Source organism: Stegodyphus dumicola, chromosome 3, assembly GCF_044657685.1.
Source record: "Stegodyphus dumicola isolate Sdum_Otavi_A_Nest chromosome 3, ASM4465768v1".
NCBI classification, from domain to species: Eukaryota; Metazoa; Arthropoda; class Arachnida; order Araneae; family Eresidae; genus Stegodyphus; species Stegodyphus dumicola.
This window is the reverse complement of record NC_140770.1, coordinates 245,929,845-245,955,759: the sequence shown is the minus strand read 5'-3', so window position 1 is coordinate 245,955,759 and position 25,915 is coordinate 245,929,845. Positions and strand designations below refer to the sequence as shown.

The following is a 25,915-nucleotide window of genomic DNA, read 5'->3' as shown; positions in this document are numbered from 1 at the left end:
GCACGTGCACTCACACAACTCAGCACAAATTGAACGAAATAACTAAATAACATCCAAATAACAGCTTGCCTTGTCCTCATTGGCTAATATATGCCAGCTGACACGCAGTGGAGTTCGATGCCCATTGGAGAACTGGAGAACGACGTTTCTGGGATACGTATAATGCTCTCACTCACAAAGCATAAGTTATCTGATTCGTAAGGTTTTGTTTTAGATATAATCTAGAGAAAATTCAATTGCTTTCAGATGTCCAAAATCACTTTTGTTCATATGACAAAGTATTAAGCCAAGTTCCATAAAAATCGTGAGAAATTTTAAGAATAAGAAAAAGTCGGGAGAAATATATTGTAAATCGGGTTGGCGGGAGATCGGTCGAAAATTGGGAGTCTCCCGCCTAAATCGGGAGAGTTGGCAACTCTGCACTGATAACACTCTTCACAATAATCTGCACACAAATGTTCATCACTTAACCTCTTAACAATATGTATGGCCATAAAAATGGTCAAGGATATTGGTCCAGAGTGGTCAATGTATAATTTAATAAAATTTTTGTATATTATAACAGAGATGGTCATACAGCTTGCAAGCCATGTATGGCTCTTGCAGGCAAGTGCTGTGGCTCTTATGCAAATAAAATATATGTATATATATGGTAAAACTACTTGATGTCCAAAAGAAAGCAATTAATTTATTTAATTTCTTTTTAAAAAATAATTAGTAATCTTAACCTGATCAATGTCAAAACATAATTATTTTATCTTACTTCTTGTTAGTTAGAACTGCAGAAGAATCAGAGTATTTAAAAACTGAAAAAGACTTTTTTTTACAGCATTGAGCTATAATTACAGAAAACAAAGACCCAACAGGATTTCATGTTATCTTTGACATATCACCACATATTGAAAGCAAACTAACACTGAATGATTGTTTAGAATCAGACATTTATTTTAATTTGACAACTATTTTAGTACTTTTAGAATGACGTAAATATCGAGTGGCTTTTCGAAAATCTAGTTGCGGATCTCAAACTTAAATTTGAACATGCAGCTCTTACTGTCAAGATTTTGGCCACCTCTACATTATAAGGTTATACTTAAAAAAAAAAAAAAAAAAAAAAAAATTTCAATATCACAATTTTACCACATATATATTTGAAAAATTATGTAGGATCCTAATCAGAATGAATATCAATAATGCTAAGATAACGAAAATACTTTTAGGTTTCCTACATGCAGTGGGCAGAAGAAAGAATCATACCCTTTTGCTGTGTCAAGACTAGCTTCGAGAACAACACCTTCAACTAGGCCTTTAAGATCCCCTCCAATTTCCATCATTTCTGCTTGAGTCAAAATAGCTTCAGTAAGAAGTTCCAAATTCATTTTCTATAAGAGTAATTTGATGACATTTGGAAAAATAGCAATAATTACTGGAATTAAATTTTTACAACATAAAAATAATATTGACACTTCAAATTCCAGTTTTTGCACTTAAAGGATAAAATATAATAGCATTTTCCAAACATGTTAGTCTATTAATAAGATGATACACATACACAGGCTTCATTGCCTTAAATACTGATCCTATACATGTACTTCAGTTTCTCAAAATATGGTACAGAATTTTATAGACACATTCTTAGCACTAAAGATGGAATACTTAACTAAAGGCAGTGGTTTTTAAGTACAAAATCTAACTATTCACATTATTTCCATAGAATAAAAAGTCCAACTAATAAATCCTTATTCATGCTTCAATAAACCAAATGCAAAAAGTTTCATACCTTTAGATACACAGTTCACAAAGATCACGATGGAGGGGGCAGATATATTACCCACAACAGAACCATTAATTGAAAAAAAAAAAAAAAAAAAAAATCGATTCGAAGTTTCATCCTAAGTTTTATGTAAACTGATATGTAATAAGCACTGAAAAGTTATCTAAGTGAGCAATTCATTCTCAATACCTCTGACTGATTTGAAGTTTCACCCTAAGTTTTATGTAAACAGATATGTAATAAGCACTGAAAAGTGATCTAAGTCAGTAAGTCATTCTTAATACCTCTGAATTTTAAATATAAAAATATGGAACTTTGAATTTAATTTATTAAAGCCTCATAAATATTTTACTAATTTGGGTGCTCTGACCTATGAGCATCATAAAAAGTTAGACTTTTATGTTTTCCTAACTATCTCATCCATAATGCTGAAACTGCATAAATTTCTTTACCTTATCTCAACGAATTTTGGAAGAGCATATCCATGATCAATATTTAAAATTATAAAGTCTTCACAGTTCTTACGACTAGATAAGCACTGTAAGAATAAAAATTTTATCAAAGCAACTTAACTGGAATGCAAAAACAGCAGGAAATCATATACAGAATTGTTTCTATTCCTTAAATAATCTTAATACAAAATTTTGCTTTCCAATAAAACTGTACCTATACCTTTTAAATAAAATAGAGGAGAAAAAGCACACACATAAACTACATGCTATAAAAGAACTTCAAACTTCATTATAATCATTAGGTTCTATTTTTAATGCAAATCATACAGCAGAGGTTAGGAGAAAATTTAGAGAAATTCTGCAGCCAAGCTATATCATTAGGAACATCTTTGATCTATATTAATGATATAATTCCACAAAACATATTACCTAGAAGAGCAAATTGTTTTTAATAAATTACTTTTTAACTGATTAGCAAAATACATTTAAAATCATGAAAATAAAGGGAAAATCTTATGCCACATGAATTGGCAATTTATCATTTTTCCAAAGATGGATTTTTTCATTTAAAAAAACAAAAACAAAAAAACAACTTTTTCAAGTGCTAAAAAGTAATAACATTTACAGTACCATCAGCAACTTTATTTCAGAAGAGATTTTCCTTTAGTCTGTGTTTAAAGTAAATTTACTTTTAGTTTGTAAAGCACTTAAAAATGATTGATGCTCTTTAAAAAATGTATTGTTATTAATACAGTTCTTAAACTTACTTCATGCTATATTACCGTAATTTCGCACGTATAGTCCGCACCATCGTATAGCCCACAGACACGATTTTATATAAAAAAATTTTTAAAAATTCTCAGATAGTCCGCGGACTATACGTCCGAAATTACGCTTTTTTAATACGGCAATATTCCCATGCCTTTTAAACACATCCTTTTGTTTGCGGCAATTTCTCACCGCTTTCTTGTCCACTTCAAAATAACGGGGTAAAATCCTAGTACACGGTGCAGCCTTGGCGCGACTTTGAAAATTATCACAAACATCAAAAATGATCCAAAGAACGTCTACATATATACTACACACGCATAGTATATATACTATACACATAGCATATACTATGTTTAACTATATATTTTCTTTGAATGACCCGTTAGCTACTCATCGTATATGTCCCGTTTTCACTGCTCATCATAAAGTCGCCAAAAGTAGTCAAATCCCGTGTGCACCGGATACTAGGATTAAACCAATAACGGCCCGCTTCTCTATTTCCATCTTTTTCAGCTTTCTCAACTGACTCTCAGCAGTAAAACTCCGGCGATGTTTCATCAACGTTATCGAAGATGAAAGACAAAATACGAAAACAAACTACTGTGGAACGTGCTATCCTCGTGATAAGTGGTAATGAAATGCGACCTTCGACCCCACTCACTCGGTGTTGCCAAACCATGCTATAAGTAAACGAATCATGCTTTTTTTTCGTACTCCAGGTACTTGCTACTATAGCTAGTAAAAACCGAGCTGACACATCAACTACTTTTCTCCCTCCCGGCAGTTGCGCTAAAGCAGTGCGAAGGATACTGGGATACAAGACTCTAGTTGCGCTAAGTGAGTGCTCATACAAGACTTTCTTTGGCTCATATCCAGGCATCGCTTGATTTGTCAGCCTGGATTTTAGGAGCTCTACTTGCTACTACTCATTCATTCTGCACTATGGTTTATGGTTTACTATCGATACGATACATACGAATGTTTTCTTGGAATCTCGCGCTTTCTTTATATTTGATCATCGGCAGTTCACGACAGCGTGTTTTTAAATTTCAACAATTTTAACTGTGACCAACCAGCGTATTATCCGCACTGGTGGATAGTCTGCAGCTTCAAAAATTTGCATTTTAAACACAGATAGTCCGCGGACTATACGCGCGAAATTGCAGTAATTACTTTCAATGCCAAAAATTAAATGAAAGAGAACAGGGAGAAAAAACTCGTACAAGAACTTAATTATACAGGTTTGGCATATGTTGGCACTATGGAAAAAAAAAAAAAAAAGAGAGAGAGAGAGAGAAATACGAAGTGAATTTTTTCCAAATACACTGACTGCAAATAAGTATTTGGACACCCATGCAAATGACGATATCTGCGGTCCTAAGGTACATCACGGACTCCGACGGTATATATTGTTTAGGAAACAGCATCAGCTTTAGTCGCATGCAAGATGCCTCGCAGATCGGAGCTCTCTGATTTCGAGAAAGGTATAATTATCGGGTATCACAAATGTGGCCGATCCTTAAGGGACATATCTAGCAATCTGAAGTACCCAAAATCGATAGTGGCCTATGTGATTAAGAAGTGGAAGGTGAGCGGTGATTGTTGGAATGTGCCCCGAGTCGGCAGACCAACGAAACTGGGAGATAGAGACCGACGAGTGCTGTCCAGAGAAATTCGGAAGAACTGCATCCAACCGATGGCCCTCATCCGCGAGGAGTTTCAACAGGCATCCGAGAGTATTGTTTCAATGAATACCATACGTAAGGAAGCACATCTGCTTGGTTTTCCTGGTCGTGCTGCTGCCCATAAGCCTTTGATCACTAAGTCCAACCGCACTGCTCGGTTAATGTGGTGCAAAGTACAACGAAATTGGACCGTAGATCAGTGGAAACGGGTTCTATGGAGTGACGAATCAAGGTTCACTCTTTACCGTTCGGATGGCAGGATCTGGGTCTGGCATCTACCTAGAGAACGTCTCCTGCCAGAATGCATTGTGCCATATGCATGTGTTATATAATCCAGATTCTGTAGATAGAAAATTCATTAAATAGTTTACTTTGTACATATTTGCAAGTAAGTAGTGTTGATTTTATTTATCTGATTAAGTGTTTCGTACTTTTTCATATGTGATTTAAAAATTAATTTTTAATGCATTAATTTTAGAGTTTTAAAAAGAATTAATTACTTCATTATAACACGTAAAGTGTATTAATGCTTATATAATAACAATAGTAGATTATATTAAAATGCATAAAATAGAGTGTGGTCTGAGAGGCCCCTCCTCTATGTTTACGTAACAGAAAATGAACACCTGTACTAAAGGGTTAAACATTGTTTTCGTAGCACTTATATTCAACACCAAAATCAGAAAAATTTTAAAAGCAGCATATCTTTATAATTCTGGATGCAGTGTTAAGTATAACATACATTTCTTCTGTTTTTTCAGTTTATGATATCAATGTTCAGTTTTCTTAATAATATGGCTTACAAAACTTTTTATTTATTTATTATAAATATTTTGTATATTAACTTTATTATTAAACATCACATTCAATGCCACATAAAATTCAATTCAACAGCAAAACCACAAAATATTTAATCTACTTCTAAATGGTTAAGTTTGTTAAAAACAATCATTAAAGTTTTAGAAACCACAAAATAAATAATAAAGCAAATTCAAAATTTGGGCTTCCAGGTGCACATGTTCAGGTGGAGGACTACATTATTCAAAATTTGATGGCTCTAGGTACTGTCATTTTTCACAATGCGAGAAACATGTACATTCATGCAGATTCTTCCCATATTTAATTTTATTAATTATTATACAAGGTGATAATATTTGGTGGCAACAATATGAAAAAAGATATAGCGTGCAGATGCAAAATTCCATTTTGAGACTAACAGCCACTTTTGGGGTAAAAATTTCTTAAAAAATTGCAGAAAATGATACATAAAACAAAATGGTTACTTTAAGTGCAAATTTTCCACCATCATTTCAATGCATCATTGTTCTTGTTAATATTGTTCATCATCATTGTTCTTTTTAATTAATAATCAAGTTCTTGCTAATAATATGCAGAAAAGTTTATGATGAACTTAAATTTGTTGAGAAAGTTAAACTGTACTATAAATATATATTTAATTAATAGATATTCTGCACTTAATGATGCAAAACAGAAGAATACATTTTAGTTTTAGGAAATGTACTTAAAATGTTTGGCAATTTTAGCTATTATTAATTTTATTTTAACTATTTAAACTTAAAAGTCTGTACTTTTAGAATGTTACACTTTATGACTGAGAATATTTATTCAACTGAGAAGTGATAATATATTATATGATCAATAAAATGCTAAACATGAATTTCCACGAACAGTTTTCAAAAATTTTTGAGTTGCAGTTTTCTCAAAATATAACTTGACATTTCCAGCATTAAAATACCTTTAAAGCAGATATAGGAATTGCTTGAACATCACCACCAAGGTCTTCAACTTGTAAACCACAGCTTAAAAGACCTTTCTTCACTTTATCCTAAGGATGAAAATAACAGAAAAAAATTTACTCCATACCTTACTAAATAATTTGACAGAACAGCTATTTACAGTGATGAAATAGTTTTAAATACATGTTACACAAAATTAATTAAAAAAATTAAAAAATTTTTGTTTCTGCCTTTTTAATAAATACGTGTTAAAATCTTAAAAACTGCAAATAGGTGATTTTGCAACAGACCATGTAGATAATGAAAGTCACTTTTACATATGAAATTAAATACAGCTTGAAACTTCAATTTCTTAAAATTACATTTTTAAGAAAGAAAAAATTATTTACAAGTAAATACTATTAAACATCAAACAAAATGTTGTTGGAATATTTACTTCAATAATTTAAAAATTCTTTTCAAATATGAAGAAATATTTCATATCCCATTTCTGGTTTAAATAAAAAAATGACAACTGAAAAACTTAATATAAAAATACCAGAAAATCAGTTCATAATAAAATAAGTACAAGGAAAGCCACATTTTCAAAACAGAAATATGAAGAAATACGAAGAAAATAAATTTTTAAGGAATGATAAAGTATTAAAGGTCAAGCAAATAACATAAAACAGGGTATCCCAGCTAGTCCAAGAAATGCTATTTAAAAGAGATTTTAATGCGTGTAGAATATTCTCTTTGATGAATTTTAGAATATTACTATAAATGAGAGACAAAAGTGGAAACAATACTAAAAGTTACTATACTTTAATTATAAACAAAACCTAGAGACAAAAAATTGAAAATGTCAAGTGTATAATTATAAATTAACAGACCAACTTATGTCACATTTTAAATTTTAATTACTTATTTGATATATAAACATCTCTTACATAATCAATACATAAGATATTCAGGAATATCAACAAGTGCTCAGATGATCGACCTGCTTAATCATCTATATGTAATGATGTAGAAATATTGATTCTGTGATGCATAACAAACAGCAGACTTGGCAGCTCAGTCATTAAATATTCATTTTTATTTCAATTGACATTTGAAGCCACAAATAACTTGGCACTTAATCCTGCCGTTCCAAAACATTTGCATTTTTCATATTCATAGGAAGAAAGCACCATGGCAACAGCAGTAGGAGCAAATTGCATAGTTATTCAAAATGGATGCTTAGTTTAAGAGAAAGGTTTTGAATGCTGGAAATTTTGAGTTCTAAATTAGCTACTTCATTGTTATTATTTAAAAGTCATATAACATGGATTAATCTAGAAATGATGCAGTATAACCAATGGCTACATTTAGGACAAAAAGGGGAAATACCTAAATCAAAATGAAGAATTAAGGGCCTACTCCTAATTTAAGTTATAATTTTGATTTATATGTTTTTTTTTTTATCTCACATGCTTGCTCTAATGCTTGTTCTCTCAAAAAGGCTTCTCTATCACTAAGCTGTTTCGTCTTTGAAGGGGGATATGTAACACAAAAAGCATGTAAATCAAAATTATAATTTAAATCAGCAATAGCCCGTTAAATCCTTTTTTTTTTTTTTTTTTTTTTTTTTTTTTTTTTTTGGATTAGGGCATTTCTTCTTTGTGTTCTAAAAACAGCCATTGCTTATAATTACTTCTTTGGAATGCACCATTTCTGGATTAATCCATATCCTATGTCTTTTACACAATGATAATGATATAGGTTACTTCAGAATTTCCAGAAGACTAACCTTTCTCTTAGCCACTTCTCTTACACATTTTTTTTTTTTTTTTTTTGAAAAAAATTGCAAAAAATCATCACATTATTTTATTTTATTATTAAAGTATAAGGAAAAGAAAAAAAAAACAAAATATATAGGTTTTAAGTTGAATTTTTTATTTTTTTACAGGTGTAAAAGCATTTAGTTTTAATATTAGTTTACTATCCTGAGTTATCTCGGGCAAATAAAAAATTCAATATAAGTCGTTGTGTGAGCATTTTGGAAACAAGGGATAACACAAAGTGATACCTGACAGTCTATACACTGGTATCTGGTCTCTTTTCTTACTGGCTTACCTCTGAAATCTCTTTTACACGAGCACAGAGAACACTGTCTCATTGGATTTGATTTTTTTTTCAGTAGCAGGAATAACATGTGGAAAATGCTTTGAGGTTATAATCACTATCTGAAAAATCAGCGCTTTCGCTATCTTGCATCATCGCCATTATATTACTTTTTCAACGCAACTATCATTTTTTATACATTACTAATCCACAAGCCGACATATACTAGACAATAGGGAAAACATGTGACCAGGCCTGCAAAAAAAAAAAAAACTGCGAAACCAACAAAACTTTGCGAGCTGCCAATAAAAGCTGAATACTTCCTTTCATATCCTCCAGGTCGAGTAAGACCATGCTAAAACAAATCGTACTGACAAATTCTGCTTTGCCCGAGTTTTCTCGGGATAATAATTAACTGCAATATATATTAACGCGGGATAACTCGGGATAATCAGGCAAGCGGTTAAATTAAACTTCTGTACTGTATAACTACACAATTTGTTTTTGCTTCTCAGCCAAAGTAGACTGCTGCTTACTGCTTTTCTTCCTACTGCAAAGCTATAAAAAATGCAAATGTTTTGAAATGGGCAGGAGTGGAGTGGCAAGTTATTTGTGGCCTCAAACGTTAATTGGAATAAAAATGAATATTTAATCTGCCTCAGCTGCTAAGTTGTTGTTTATTATGGATTAACATCTATGCAATCAATATTTCTACATCATTACGTATATTACATTACAACATGTGATAATAAATCATTTTTTAAGGAAAATTTATAATCCTTCCATAGGTCTTAGTGAAAAATTGGTTCTAAATTTCTTTATATATATATATAACTTGTACAGAAAAATAAGGAGAAAAACTTTAAAATTAATGAATTCCAAAATGTATATAAAAAGAACTTAAAAGTAAAATTTTGCGCTGATGCTGAAAATATAAATTTAATTTAATAGAGATTAACTGTCTATCATCGTATCGCAAAATTATTTCACATTTGTGAACTTGAATAAATTGTTGGTAGTTCTATGGAGAGGTTCTAATTCCCCTTGATAAGTCAGGATCTTTCTATGGAATCAGCAATGATTCTCATTTTAATTAATGAGAATCATGGAATCAGCAATGATTCTCATTAATTAAAATGAGAATCATTTCTGATTCCATACAAAAATCCTGACTTAGTTTGGCATTTTAATTAACAATGTCAGTTTAATTAGTAACACATTTCAATTTTTAATTTCCACAATAGAAACATATACTAACTAAATTTCACTTCATATTTTCTAGGAGATAATTTTTCATTTATATACATTTATATATATATATAAATGAAATATACTATATATGGGTATAAAAATATTGCAGAAAATACAAAACTCAGTTCTACATATAGTTAAGGTTAAACAACATTTGAAAAAAAAAATTACCTGGGCTATAAATTTTATATATATCGGGTGGTTATAAAATAAGCATCTCTATTCGGAGCTGCCTGTAGCTTGAATGAATAATCTGAATGAAATCAAAATTGGTACACTTACTCATCGAGAATAATAAAAAAATAGTTGCAACAATTAGCAACAGATGGAACTTTTGAATGAATAATGCATAATCCAAGAACAAAGAATGAAAACATAGAACCGGATGGCATACCTAATTTGAAAAATGTTACAGATAATGTGATTATGCTTGCGCATGGCTATGCTGATCAAGTTTAGGTTCCACATGGCCATTAAGCTGGAGGACACAATCCAGGCATGCACGATGTACTCAACTGCAGAGTTTAATTAATCAGGAATGATGTTTCGCACATGTTGTGTTATGCAATCTTTAAGGTCATTGAGGTTTGTGACACCATGGTATACATTAGATTTTAAGTATCACAAAAGATAAAAATTCACATGACACCAAATCAAGGGATCAAGGAGGCCACTTCATGTGAAAATACCGGCTGATTACTCTATTATCTGTGAAATGTTATCATTAGAACTGTTTTACTGCTCGTCCAATATTGGGTGAGGTTCCATCTTGCACACACACAAAAAAAAAAAAAAAAAAAAAAAAAAAAAAAAAAAAAAAAAAAATTTCAGTAAGACTATGTCTTTGCTGCAGTTGAGAAACTACGAATGTTTGTAACATGTGCACGTACCACTGTACAATAACCGAACATGCTACGGGTCCTGATGACCGTAAATCCTCAAAAAAATTAGGACCAAGAATGAAACTTGCCATAAAGCCACACCCCACTGTGAGGTTTGAAGAGTGGAGGTATCTTTCTTGAATAACATTTGGAGGCCCCCAAAGCCCATATTCTAGTGTTTTGTGCACTGACCGTTCCATTCAAGTAAAAGTGGATTTCATTTCCCCATAAAATCTTCATGGGAAGGCATCATATACATCCATTTATGCTACAAACATTAGAACAAAATCCAATCTCTGCTGCCCATCACCTGGTAACAATTGCTGATATAGACTAACTTTATACAGATAAAATTTAATTACCTTTCTTAGAATTTTTCAAATAGCAGCATATGGAATATCCAACTTTTGAGCAACTTACGCGTGCACTAGGACCAGTTTCTGGAGTCATGCTGATTCTGCAATTTCTATTTGTATGGGAAGATGTACTAGTTTTCTCCCCCATCCACATTTTACAGCAACTGATCCAGTCTCCTCGAATTTTTTTACCATTCTTCTCAGAGAACACTGTGCCAAAAGACATTTTCTTTTATGCATACCTTTCACCCACCTGAATTTGTGCAAAACAGCTGCAGTATTTGAGCTGATAATGTAGGAAGTTTTAAAATCAAAACACGATTTGCCAAACTAAGCAGCATCTCGTACCACATTACTGGCAGAAATGACCGCTTCTTAATTTTGCTCATGATTACAGCATTTGCAATGGCAGCACCATTTGTCGGCAATTAGTTGCACTAATTTTTTTATTATTATTATCATGCCATCCTTTTTCCTCCTTCTTGAATAATAACTATACCGATTTTGGTTTCATTCGGATTATTCCTTCAAGCTACACACAGCTCCAAATAGAGATACTTATTTTATAACCACCCGGTATACAGACATATATATTTACACACACACAATAACTTCATCACAAGATATGAAATGCTAATACAGGGGGGACTTAAAATATCATTGCACACTAAAATGGTGTTAAATACTTACAACATCGGAATGTGGTTTATCAATCTTATTTATAGCTACAATTATGGGAACTGCAAAAGAGTGAAAAAAGGAATTAATCCATGAGAAAACTTTTTCAATTATTTCATTATTTTAAAACTTGAACAATATATTAAAAAAAATTCTACATAAGAAGGTGAAAACAGATAATCTTATGAAATTGTTTTTTTTTTTTTTTTTTTTTTTTTTTTTTTTTTTTTTCATGAACTTTTTCTGCTCAGAATACAGTGTTATACATAACACAAGTTCATACAGTGTTATACATAACACAAGAACTTTTTGATCATGTTCAGTTTTCAATACACTGCATGTTATTTTATAAGACTAAACATCCAGATGAATAAACACTGCATAAAACTTTTTAGATACATTTAACTAAAACTTTTCTTCCTCATTTTTTATAATTTTTTCCACTTCAGATTTTAACTGAAAATTACTAATCCTTAAAATCATCCATGTAAGTTCCATTAATATAAGCAAAGCATAAAATATATTTATATTATTGTTCTTTCATCTTCACCCTCACCTTCTCCTACATTCTAAACCAGGGATAGTCAGTTTGGTCCTTTTCACCCACTAGTGAGCAATTTAAGCTTTCACAGTGGGGATTAGAAGTTTTTTTTCGATGAAGATCAAGGATGATCAAAACACACTCACAGAAGCATATATGTATACATATGTACACACTTGAAAGTTTTATTCTCTAACTGACTGTTTGCCACCCACCCACACAGCACTCTCCTATTTCCATATATTTGCACAGTCAGTTTTCTTAGGTGCTGTTCTGTGACTACATAAAGGGTATAAGTGTGTTAAGAATACTCATAAGTGTACACTGCACAAAAAAAAGGGGGGGAACAGCACTATATCTCTTGTTCTACTGGGCTGATCGACGAAATTCAACTTGCATTTTTTATCTCTCGAAAGCGCGACTTAGGATATGTAGTAGATTTATATATAGCATTGTTCTAATACATGTATTTTGACATAAAATAGGACTTTTTCTGAAATAACATACCAATTTTTTCAATATTTCAATTCTACAACTCAAATTACACCAAACTACTAAGTTTTGTAAAAATTGCACGAGTAGTTTTTAAAAAATTAGCTCTCAAATTTTAGCTCCTCAATGTTAATTGAATTTGGTATATATTTATTAATATCTCTCTTTATATTAAACTTTTTTATTCTTCCCTTCACATTTTGAAATTTAGGTTCATACCAAATAAAATTCACCCATTTTTTATGATTATTTTTGAAATTTGTATTTTTAAATAATTTTCATAAATTTTTCAAAACAATTTTGAATTATAAAGTATAAAATTTTTACCATCATCTTAAAGAAGGTGTATTTCTAAGTATACCTGCAAAAAATTAGAGTTTTTTTATTCAAAATTTTCTAAGATATATACGAATTTATATATTGGCGCGTTTTGAAGTTTGGAATATTTGTTGAAAGCAATAAAGCATCAAACGTGGTTTAGACACTTCGCTAAAATTCTTTGAAAGTAGGAACGATTTGACTTTTTTTCTGCTCATGCACAATATAAAAAGGTAGAAACGAAGTGCCTTTTTTCCCCGCTCCAGCATAATGGAAGAGAAAGGAAAATTGGTTGCCATATATTAAGTTCACCAATTCTTGGCACAAACTGAAAAAATTGTGCCAAGATAAATCTTTGAATTTCTTTGTACATTTTGTACCAAATTTTACAGAATTTAATATCTGGGCATAATTTGAGTCAATCGAAATATGGAAAAAAAAATTGGTATGTTAGAAAAAGTCCGATTTTGTGTCAAAATACCTATGTTAGAACAATGCTATATATAAATATAATATATATCCTAAGTCGCGCTTTCGAGACATGAAAAACGCAATTTGAATTTTATCAATTGGCCCAGTAGAACAGTAGATATAGAAATGTCCCCCCCCCCCTTTTTTTTTTTTTTTTTTTTTTTTGCAATGTGCATAATGGGGTTATTGAACACATGAGTTTAGGAGTAACTTTTCTGAGAAACAAAGCTTCTCCTCTGACCATTGGATGATTTCTAGCTTAAACATTTCCTCTGGAGCTGATGTTCTAGATAGTTATATGGGACTTTTTACATTACAGATAATGTTTTGCTTGAAGTTTAGTCCATTGTAATTTTTCCCCAAAAAACTATTTTCACATAATTCAACCAAACTGATATCCCAGAAGCTAATATTCAGGCAATTTTTTTTTTTTTTTTTTTTTTTTTTTGATGGTCTGTTAAGGGTAGGTAGTAGTGATACTGGTTTAATGAAGACGGTGTCATCACTCAAGCTTCGAATTGAGTTTCTTCATGTGGGGAGTAGTATCTAGTTAGATTTGTGAGTCTGTGGCTTAAAATAGATTTTATAAATCGTATACACTTAATGTTATATATTCACGAAACACAAGAGTATCATACATCCTGAAAAAGAAAAAAAAAGGGGGGAAAGAAATATGCTTGAGGCTGTTCAGCAGAATATCTGAAAATGGGATAATCTTTGAATCTCTAGCAAACAAAACAACTTCCAGCGTGTTTACAATGCCATAAAACATTATCCAATGAAGCAAGTATACCATCAAGCATGAAGTATGACACATGCTTGAAGTATGACACAAATGCTTGAAGTATGAAGTGTGACATAAATAAAATATGAAGTATGACACATTTTGCGGTTTTGCAGCTGAGGATGGTGGTTCGGTAAAACCATTGAAACTAGTCCTGTGAAAATTTTGTAAATAATATGCTGATTTTTGTTGTTTGACTTCTGAATTAATATAAACATGTCATTAGAAGAAATAATGAACCCTTGAATAATACTGTTACATGGGCTACTGATATAGCATCAGCAATACCATTGCTTCTGTGAGAAACATCATGGTTCTTTTAAATGTTGTAAAGGAGTAACTGAGAAAATAAATATTCTCAAAGTGCACAATCGATGCTTTAAATGTTTTAAGAAAAATCAAATTCATGCAATTTATCTGAAAATGAATCTATTGCCATGAGTTTGAAAAAGTAATATTTAGTTTCAAATGTTAATACTAACACTTTGGTTTCTCAGTGTAATATTTCTGTTTCAAAAAATACTTTAATAGAAACATGTATTGGTTTAGTTTGCACTGAAAACGAAACTAAAGTTGTTCGTATCCTTCTTGATCAAGGTAGAGAAAGATCATTTATTAAAGATACCTTAGCGAGATCTTAAAATTAAAACCTATTTGAAATGAAAAATTGTCGTTTTTTTTGTTTGGAACTAAGAAACCAATAGTTCAGAATTATCATGTGGTTGAAATTGAATTAAGAGACAGAAATCAAAAGAATAAAATAAAATTGGAATGCCTAGTGACTAACATGATATCAGCTTGTCCCTTAAAGAGTCCCAGACATAACACGCTCAGAAAAATGAAGCACTTAAGTTTACATTCAGCAGATTTAAGTGTAAACAACAATCAAGAATTACAAAACATGGGAATATTAATTGGGATATAGTACTTACAAGCAGGAAATGCATAAATAAACATGTCCAAGCTGTAAATAAATTTGTTATTGTTGTGTTTTAAACTGAGCCTTTCATGGCCTATTACATACAAACAGAACCACCAAGATAGTTACAAGTTTTGGATTAGTAAAAATGCCACATGGCACATCAGCGGGGAATAGCCAGGACTGTTGGATTATAACGTTTAGATAACTAAATCATGCCCACAAGGAAATAAAAGGTAGTCTCTCATTTTGAATTTATTTTTGAACCTTGGATGTATTTCTGTTGCACAGTATTATAAAAATGCCAGCGTTAGAACTAGCAAAAGCTAAAAGAACAACAGTTCGAAAATTAACAACCCAGTTAATTAATCAAATTGATGTTAAATTAAAGTCAGGAGAGCTTGATGAGCAAGATTTGATTATGAGCTCTTAATAGAAAGAAGTAACGAACTGTAAGGCTCTTGACAGTGAAATCGAAACTACCACTGCAGTTGATCAAATTAAAAAAAGAGGTTACAGCGAGTCAGGAATATAAAGCGAAATGTTTGAAATGCTCAAGTAGAATATTACGTTAACTTGAAAGCAAAACTAAGATTGAGTCAGCTTCAAGTGATTCGCATAATCAAAGTACGAATGTCTCTTTAAGTGAAAATTTAAGAAATCAGTGTTCAGTTAAACTGACAAAGTTTGTAATTGAAAAATTTTCCAGAGATCCGAAACATTGGCAAAATTTTTGGAATAGCTTCGATAGTATGATAAATAAAAACAAAAGCATTTCTAAAGTTGAAAAATTTGCGTATCTTAAAACCTTTTTAACTGGTCAAGCTGCCAATGTTGTTTCAGGATTCGAATCATCTAATGATAATTATGACAACTGCGTAAAAAACCCTGAAAGACAGGTTCGGAAAAAGCGATATCATTATAAATTCCTTTATGAATAAAATACTAAATTTGGAAGAAGTTAAAAATTCTTCTAATGTTTCAGCGTTACACAGAATTTATGACGAGCTTGAGATCTCTATTCAAAATTTAGAAGCAATAAATGTTACATCAGTCTCTTTTGGACATTTGCTAATGCCTATTTGCAAAAACACTTGCCCTACAATCTGATTTTAGAATTTAACAGGCAAAGAGATGAAGGCGACATTGACATTTCTAAATTCATTTTATTCTTAAAGAAGGAGGTCGAATGTCGTGAAAGTACTTTATTGGCTTGCAGTGGTTTCAATAAAGAAACAAAATTTTTCGGCATGATTTGGGATCCTAGTCGCGATATAATAAAGATACACATGAAACCAGTTCAGAAGTCAATTGGAAATGGTGAAAACGGCACAAAAAGACTGATATTGAAAACCATCGCCAAAATATTTCACCCTAACGGATATTTGCAACCATTTATAGTCCGGGTTAAGATTATATTACAAGACATTTGTCTTCTGGATTTAGAGTGGGATGCTGCATTTCCCACTGATATCAAGAAAAGGGGGATGAACTGGTGTGCAGAAATGAAATGTTTAAAAACTCCTGAATTTCCTAGAAAATTCTTTCACAACATTAATTACACGCAGCTGAACGTTCATATATTTTGTGATAGAACACATAGAGCTTTGAAGCAGTGGCAGCAGTTTTAGATACACTGATGAAAATAAGGAAATTAAAACCAGTTTCATAACGACAGAAAGTAGAATACCTTCCCTCAAATCTTTAACCCTCCCTAGATGCAAGTTAATGGGAGCTGTTGTAGCTGCTCACTTAGCTAAATATTTAAAACACGTGTTGCCTATGTTAAGCAAAAATATGATTTTTTGGAGTGACTCCCAAATAACACTACATTAGATAAGGAAATCACCAAATGTCTGGAAGCTATTTGTTGACAACCGTGTAGCAGAAATCCAGGCAATTTGTAACGCTAACCAGTGGTACCATTGTTGCAGCGGCAAGGAAAACCCTTCAGATCTATTATCTCGAGGGTAACAAGCTGAGACTATCATCTCCACTCCATTGTGGCAAAACGGACCAAGTTGGCTTCTCCAGCCTGAAAATTTGTATCCTAAAAGACCAAGCATGGAAGCAAATGAGGAAAAGATATCTGTAGAAAAGAGAAAGACTCATAATGTCTAAGGACACTGAGCAAAGTTCTAATTCATTGCTCGATTTAAATCAGTTTAGTAAATTAAGCAAGGTATAACGAATAACAGCGTGGATATATAGATTCAACAACAATTCTAATCCTAGATCTGAAAGACTTTGTGGACCATTAATTGCTTTTGAAATAATAAATGCAGAAAAATACTGATTAGAAACACCCAATTTCAACATTTTGAAAAGGAAATCCTCGATTTAACCCAAGGAAAGTAAGTTGACAAAGGGTCCAATATTTATTTGCTGAATCCTGAGCTCGATGAACAGGGACTTCTATAGTTAAAAGCAGAATACGATTTACAGACTGTCTGGAATCTGCCAAGCATCCATGGATACTTTCATCATAGATGGATATGTCGATTTGTTAATTTTCAATGCACATGGTATTTCATTCCAGAGTGGACTCAACTGTGACGCACCTGCACAAAATATTTTGAGTTGTCAAAGGCAGACAGCGAATTAAATCCTTGTTGAGCAGATGCATGATTTGCAAAAGATACAGTGTTCGCCCTGGAGTTCAAGGACGTAGCTCCAATTCCTCCAGATCGAATTCTTCAGTCGCTACTGTTCGCTGTAACTGGATTGGATTAAGCTGGACCATTTTTCACTAAAGAGAGCAACAATAAACATTACCAATGCAAAATCATTCAAACGCACAGACACTGAACTAAAAAAAACTGTGGACTTGCATTTCTGATCTTTCTGTAAAGAATTTCTTGTCTTTTCACAATATTCATTGGAAATATATAATTGAAAGGGGAGAATGGTGGGGAGGATTTTGGGAAAGAATGATCGAAATGATAAAAACAAGTCTTAGGAAAATTGTTGGTCGTTCATTGCTCCCTCTCAATGAACTGGAAACAGTGTTCGTTGAGACTGAAGCCATGATCAATTCCAGGCCCATTACTTACTCATATAGTGAACCCTCTCCACTCACCCCTGCACATTTTTTGATAGATAGACGTTTGCTATCCCTTCCTCCAACTAAAATATGTAAGGATGATTTATCAGGATCAAGAAAATCTATTGTGAAAAAATTCAAACATCAGCAGAATATATTATAATTTTTGGAAATGTTGCCAAAAGGGTTATTTATTAAATTTAAGATCTGCTAATATGTACCAGCAAAATTCAAAGGCAACAGAATTCAAACCAAATGACATAGTGTTAATCAATGAAGAATGCTACCCAAGAAATATGGGGTCTCTAGATAAAATTATAGAAACTTTCCCTGGAAGGGATGACAAAGTTTGCTCATGTTCGATCAAAACTGCCAGTGGACTAATAAGAAGGCCAGTTCAGCTAATTTACAATTTAGAGCTCAATAACAGAGTCTAAAAATTTACAATATGATATTCATAAGATTGAAACCTTTTTTGTTTTTGTTTTTCCCTATTATATTCCTTTAATTGTTATGTGCTAATGGTATATTTATTCCTCTGTTCTTTGCATTAATAGTTTATTCAAGAAAACTTTGTATGGAAAACTTGTTTAGAAGATCACATGTAAAAATATGGTAATTAATTGCAATGTGATTGATGTAAATACAAATTATGGAAATTGGTACATATTGTTATAAACTCTATGTTAAGACTTTAGATGGGGAGTATTAAGAAACACCTATAGAGGGCGCTGTACCCCACCTGTTTTCAGAGTAGAATGTGAAATTGTATTAATGAGATGTGTTTAAATATGAGCAAGAATGTTTGTAAGGGAGTTGTCAGCCCTAATAATTAATGGCATAATTAACACTACACTATTTCAGTAACATTGTAAACAAATTTGTTATTGTTGTGTTTTAAACTGAGTCTTTCATCGCCTATTACATACAGACTGAACCACCAAGATAGTTACAAGTTTTGGATTAGTAAAAATGCCACATGATCGGCCGGGAATCGAATCCGGGCCGCCCGGGTTGCTCTATCGTGGATTTATTGTTTTATTTGAAGAAAGAATTTCCTAATGCTTTTATTCAATGTATGGTGCAAAGAAAACATCTTGAGGTAAAACATTTAGGTATATATCTCCATTCATTATTAAGTGTGATAATTAAAGCTGTAAACAAGATCAAATCCAATGCCAAAGATCACAAAATGTTTTGATAGAACAATAATGAAGATTTTATAGGGTAACTTTCACATGAAGAAGGTCGATGTCTGTCAAATGTACATGTTTGTCTTGTTTTGTAGCATTATGTGAAAGTACCATGCAGTTTTCTGAAACTATTAATGAGACAAATTTTGGTAAAAAATTAAAAACAATAAAGAATGATACTTTTAGTTAGGCAGACATTATAAAAGATTTAGTGAAATCAATTTGCAGCTTTAAGGAGTCAATAAAACTGTTATCAGTTATAAAAATATTGTATCATTTTAATTAATAATCTTAATCTTCTTTATCATAATCTACTAAAGAAAGAATTTCATCAGTTTCCCAAATTGTGATTGATTAAGGATGACGTAACTCCAGAGGAGACTGAAAGTTTCAATGACCACCTTATTGAACTCAAATCAAATACGAAAAAACAATTTGAAGATGTTTGAACTTGAAGGTGTGTGACTAGATGAGAAATCTTTTTACTGCAAATGGTGCTGAGGTTGATATCATTTACCAAGAACTGTTAGAGCTCAAATAAAATAAAGATTGTAAATATAATTCTGATAGTGATGGATATGAAAACCTTCAGATAAATAAAAAATTGCCAGTATTATATCCAGATATATGGGAAATTATATTTAATTTATTAAGAACTTTCTTTAGCTCATACCTTATAGAATCAGGCTTTAGTGCTGCTAAGCACATTATGACTAAACAGAGAAACTACCTGACTATTTCTGAAAAAGAACATTTTTATTTGTCCCTTAAGAAAATTTAACCAGACATCAAATATTTAGCCTTGCAGCATCACCTCCAAAGATCCCATTAATAATTAGTTAAAATTTTTACATTTCATTCTAATTTTCTCCAATTCAACCTTCCAGCATGCGCGTATGCGCAAATTTTACGATAAATTCAGTTTTTAATGCACATTTTTCAAATTTTGAAGCTGAGACGTCTGAAGGTCATTTCTATTTCTTCTTTCTACACTTCCCCACATCATGGAATGTGCCAAAAGGAAGTCATTTGACTTTCTTTTTTTTTTTTAACTGGGCTTTCGTGCTACGTGGCAGCTTTTTCATAAAAGTTAGGACACATTGCGTGGTCATGTTTTAAAAATTTGGAAAATATTTTTTTCTCAAATATTTTGTAATTTTGTGTTATTAATTGCTGTGTATTATATTAATTTGAATACATTTGGCTCTGTAAATTTTATATCGGTTTTCATGGCAAAAAAATATGTAAAACCAGCTGACTTTGCTCGGATTCTTCAAGAATTATCTGATGAAGAAAAAAAGACAAGGAAACCTTTAGATGGGAGAACAATAGCGATTTCCATTCCTTACTTTCTTTTATTTCTATTTTTTAGAAATAAATAAAAACATTAAAGTTAGTTTAAAGTGCGTTTTTGTAACCAGTAAGAAGTAAATTCCCTTGCAGAAGTAAGTAATGCTAAACTTACTTTTTTTTCCTACCAAGATGTTTTCCTTTTTTATTTTCTATACCTGTCTTTGATGAATATTAAAATTAGCTTTGATTTTAAAATATAATTATTAAATAATAAATTTAAAATATAATTATTAAATAATAAATTTAAAATATAATTATTAAATAATAAATTTAAAATTTTCTATAATGGAATACATCATTGCATTTCCATCTCACTAACATAAGAAGTTAAAAATAATTTACTTATATTTGAATGTGATATAACTTGTATTTTGCAATAATAAGATTAATATTTTATTTCTTGACAAATTTATTATCAATATTCACTCATTTCTGTTGTTTTTCGTGCCAAAAACGGTAAAATAACAGATGTCGTAAAAAATACGAGACGCACGCATGCTCATGTAAAATTGCCAAGCGCATGTGCTGGAAAATTAAACAGTTTTTAATTAGTTTTTCTTTAAATTTTTTCTATCATAAATATACATAAATTACAAATAAATGGATAAATTTAACTATATATTTTTAGTAAACTTCCACTAGAAAAATTTCTTTGCACTTGCTCTAAATTAAATGACTGTGAACCGGTGAGCGATACGGAAATTTTACTACCTACAAAGTGGGTGGTAGGTATAAAAGGTTGACTAATTCTCTTCCAAACAAAGGTTATTTGGGACAAGTGTAACATCCAGTTCATGGATAATCAGAACATATACAGTGTTCACGACCATTAAAGCAAACAATCTGAATGGGTTCTCTGATTCTATTCAGATTCCTTAATTGGACTCTCAAACAGAACTCTGCTCAAGGCTGATGTTATGATAGGAATTTTGGCTACTCAAAGAAACAGAAAGTATCAAATAAGATTTTTATCTGCCTTCGATTATGCATGAAGGATATGATAATGATATACATGATGGTTGGAAATGATTCCTTTTATAGGCAATAAAAATTTTTTAATCCTTTGTTCATGTTGGTTCACTTTTTAAAATGCTTTCCAAGTTCTGTATTTCAAATGGGATGTTTTGCATCTTTACCTTGGAGCCATATCTATCTTGGGGGAAGTAAAAGCATTTTCACTAGAGACGGGATAAGAGAAATTAATGATGAAATTTTCTTCATAAAGAATTCATCTTTATTTAGAAATCTTTGACCTAACTCTGTTCCCACTGTATTGGTGAAAACTGTCCATGTCAAAAATTCATCCATACGACAAACTATAAACATAAGCATTTTCCATTGAAGATAAAATGAGCATTATTTGAAATATACAAAGTGGATGTAAACAAATCAATCAACCTCTGGCAGGAATACAGTTTATCCAAATCTAAAGGAGCTATGATGTGGAAAAATCAATAATAATTTTTACTCATGGAAAAAGTGTGGATACAACGAAAAGTTGAGAAAGGCCAAGTATAAGGACGTTGAAAAACATTCCGGAAATGGTTTACTATTCAAATCAGCAGCAGTCTGGCAATATTGATAGATGCTTGATATAATCGCCAATGAATCTGGAAAGCACCTTTTTGGGTCCCAATGACTAGCTGGAAACTCAAGAAGTGAAACAAGAGTTTTTTAGAAAGGGTTGTTGGAGAACCACACATTTCAAAATAGATGTTAAAAAAAATAATAAGGGGAAGTATATTTCGTATGATTTCTCTTACAAATATTAAGAAAACAATATTTTCAAACATGATGGCTGTTCTATAAAATGATGCCAAAACAAATGTCAAAATTTAAACACCAAAGATACACTGGCAGAAAATTGTCAAAAGAGCATAGTATAGTTTTTTTTTTTTTTTTTTGATTACCAATTTAAATGTCACTGAGCATTATAAACTTTTGGGAATTAAAAAATCTCAAAAACCTTATTGCTTCAAAAATGTAAAATTCTTCATGTTTCCTATAAAACTAACTGTAAGGCATGGATGATGTTAGAAGTAGAATGAAGGACTTCTGGTGAAAAAGTGAAAGATTCTACTCGATAGACTATTATTTCTGTAAACACATTTATTGTAAATTAGAAATGAATCAAAATTGTTTCTTATCCTCCCCCAAAACAATTTTGATGCTACAATCCTGTGGATCAAGGCGAGAACAGAATCTTAAAGTGCAATTATAGCAAGCATTTTGGAAAAGTACAACGATCAAGTAAATTATAATGTTTCTAGAAAAGGTGTTGGTGACTTATTACAAAATTAGGCTTTTAGTGTGTTGGTCTAGGAAAAGATACTGATGAGGAAAATAATGAAAACACAGATTTGCCTACTGCTAAGTGGCTAGGAAAAAACTGCATTTTAATGTTTTTAGAATGTCAAATGGATTATGTGTTACTTGTGATACGATTTAAGTTTTACGAACAACTTTATATTGATTTCTTTCTTACGTGTCTTATTTCATCGTTTGCATAAGCCTTCTTAAGACAAGCAGTGTCAGTTGAAACTAGAATGAAATCTTAAAAAGTGTTCTAAATAGAATCCTGGCCATAACATTGGTGTTTGACTAAAGAGCTGCCCATCAGAATAGAAGTTTCAACACGTCATGTTAGACACATATGGTAAGCGTTGAAAGTTAGTTGTATGTAGTAGTTTACACAGGGTTTTGCTGGATATATAAAAGCAGACACTATACTCCAGAGAATCAGCAAGTTGCTCTCAGCAAAAAGTGGATTTAATTGTTTTAAGTTATTTTTATTTGAAATTACACAAGGCATAGAAAATAGTTTTATATCAGCTTTTGCCTTTAAGATTTATCTTGTGCCTGTAGTAAGCAATGAAAAGAGGCAAGTTATTGCCCCTCTTCACTGTTTACTATGACAGAACAGCAACATGGAAAGCAAATCCTTACCATAATGAATACTAAAGTTCTGATGCATGTCATTAATAAATTTTTATTCACACAAATTGTAGAACTGGAAGTAATAGCATCTTTTCAGTTTTGGGATAAAGAAATGGCTTAAATTTTCTTGCAATCAGCATCACACTAGCAGAGAATTACAAATTATTTTTGCACACAGAAGTTGAATAAAAGTTTAAAATGAATTCATCTATGCATTTTGTTATTTACTTTTAGGGTTTTTTACATTTCTATGGATAAAATGAACAAAACTATGACTTTTATGCCAAGTAATTTACTAAATAAAACTCTTACTGCATGGTGAAACTGAAAAGAAATTAAAAACAAATTGTGCTTGATCATAATTAGTGATGGGCAACTTCGGTACTTTCTTGTACCCGGTACGAGAGTAACGGGTACAGACAAGTACCCGGTACAAAATATCCATTACTCAAGTAACCGTTACTTTGAAAAGTACCGAAAACTGATTTCAAGTACCAAGTACCCAAGTAACGATTTGGAGTACCGAAGTAACAAAATATCAGAGTAACGGTTTGCTGTACCCTAGTAACGGTTTGCTGTACCGGAGTACCCTAGTAACGATTTGGAGTACCAAAGTACCCTAGTAACAATTTGGAGTACTGAAGTGCCCTAGTAACGATTTGGAGTACCGAAATACGCAGCTAACGATTTTGCGCACTGAAGGAACTCTGCCACGTCACCACGTGTTTGATTTTATCTGTATGGAGTAAGATTTTGAATATCAGAAAACATGTCAACTAAGGAAGTGTCTGAGGAGCAGGCCATTCATGGACACAAGGAACCGATATCACAATTTCGTAAATACAACCAGATACTACTGTCCTCGTACCAAAACCGAAGTGAGCTGAACCCTCATCGATCTTCCAGTAACGAATACCGAAATGAGACGCATATTTTCGTTACAAAGTAGTGAATACCGAAAAGCACCTGTTTCGGTACAGAAGTAACGAATACCGAAAAGTACCCGTTTCGGTACAAAAGTAACGAATACCGAAAAGTACCGATTTCGGTACTGAAGTAACGGGTACTTGGATGTACCGATTTTCAGTACCCGTTACAACTAAATACCCGCTACAAAATACCCAGTTCGGTAGTACCAACTCATCACTAATCATAATTAATGTTAACCCTTAATTAATAATAATTAAATATAGTAAAAACCACTTAATAATAACTAATATTAATTCTTAATATTTACATACTTTTTAAAATAAGAATTTATATTCACTTTTGGTAAGTGTGATAGGGCTAATCTGTTTTTATTTATTTATTTTAATACTCATATTTAGCTAAAATACCCTAACTTCAAAAATGATTAACAATACAGTTTTGTAAGTGAACACTTAATCAACAAATACCTATAATTCAAGCTCGTTTATATATGTAAACAAAACATTGACTTTCAGAAAATTCAGTATGGCAGATTTAACAAAAATTCTTTCCCTCATTTGTTTATGCAAGTAAGTTACTTAAAAAATATGATAGCATACGATATTTTCTGATTATCTGCCCAACCATCCCAAAAAGCTAACAGTCATTGGTCATTACTTTTTAGTCAACCTAAGACATGAAAGATAACAGCCATTTCCATGGTGGAATATGGAAAAAATATGATAGCATACGATATTTTCTGATTATCTGCCCAACCATCCCAAAAAGCTAACAGTCTTTGGTCATTACTTTTTAGTCAACCTAAGACATGAAACATAACAGCCATTTCCATGGTGGAACACTACGAATTACATAAAACAGCAGCTAATTAACAAAATAAAAACACAAGAAGCATCCATAATAAAACATTTTTTTCCATTATTCTTGCCATGTACACTGCTCAAAAAAAAAAAAAAAAAAAAAAAAAAAAAAAGGGACAGTCCTATATCTCTCGATCTACTGGGCCGATTGACAAAATTCAAATTACGTTCTTCATGTCTGGAAAGCGCGACTTAGGATATATATTAGATTTATATATAGCACTATTCTAACATAGGTATTTTGACACAAAATCGGACTTTTTCTGAAATAACATACCAATTTTTTTACATATTTCGATTCTACGACTCAAATTAAGCCTAAAAATGAAATTTACGGAGAAATTCACAAATTTATGTTGGCACTTTTTTGTCAGTTTGCACCAA

At 31.7% G+C, this 25,915-nt stretch overlaps 1 protein-coding gene across 2 annotated transcripts in view; it reads right to left on the bottom strand.

The window, feature by feature from the left end:
• The window catches only part of mIF2 (mitochondrial translation initiation factor 2), a 124,775-nt gene that overhangs the window by 63,328 nt on the left and 35,532 nt on the right, over window positions 1–25,915 (bottom strand). For both annotated transcript variants that reach the window (XM_085814007.1, XM_085814008.1), the window contains 3 exons: window positions 11,703–11,752; window positions 6,439–6,528; window positions 1,258–1,382 (listed from right to left, as the gene is read on the bottom strand). In XM_085814007.1, coding sequence (XP_085670133.1) covers window positions 1,258–1,382; window positions 6,439–6,528; window positions 11,703–11,752 — 265 coding nt within the window. The remainder of the gene's footprint in view (window positions 1–1,257; window positions 1,383–6,438; window positions 6,529–11,702; window positions 11,753–25,915) is intronic.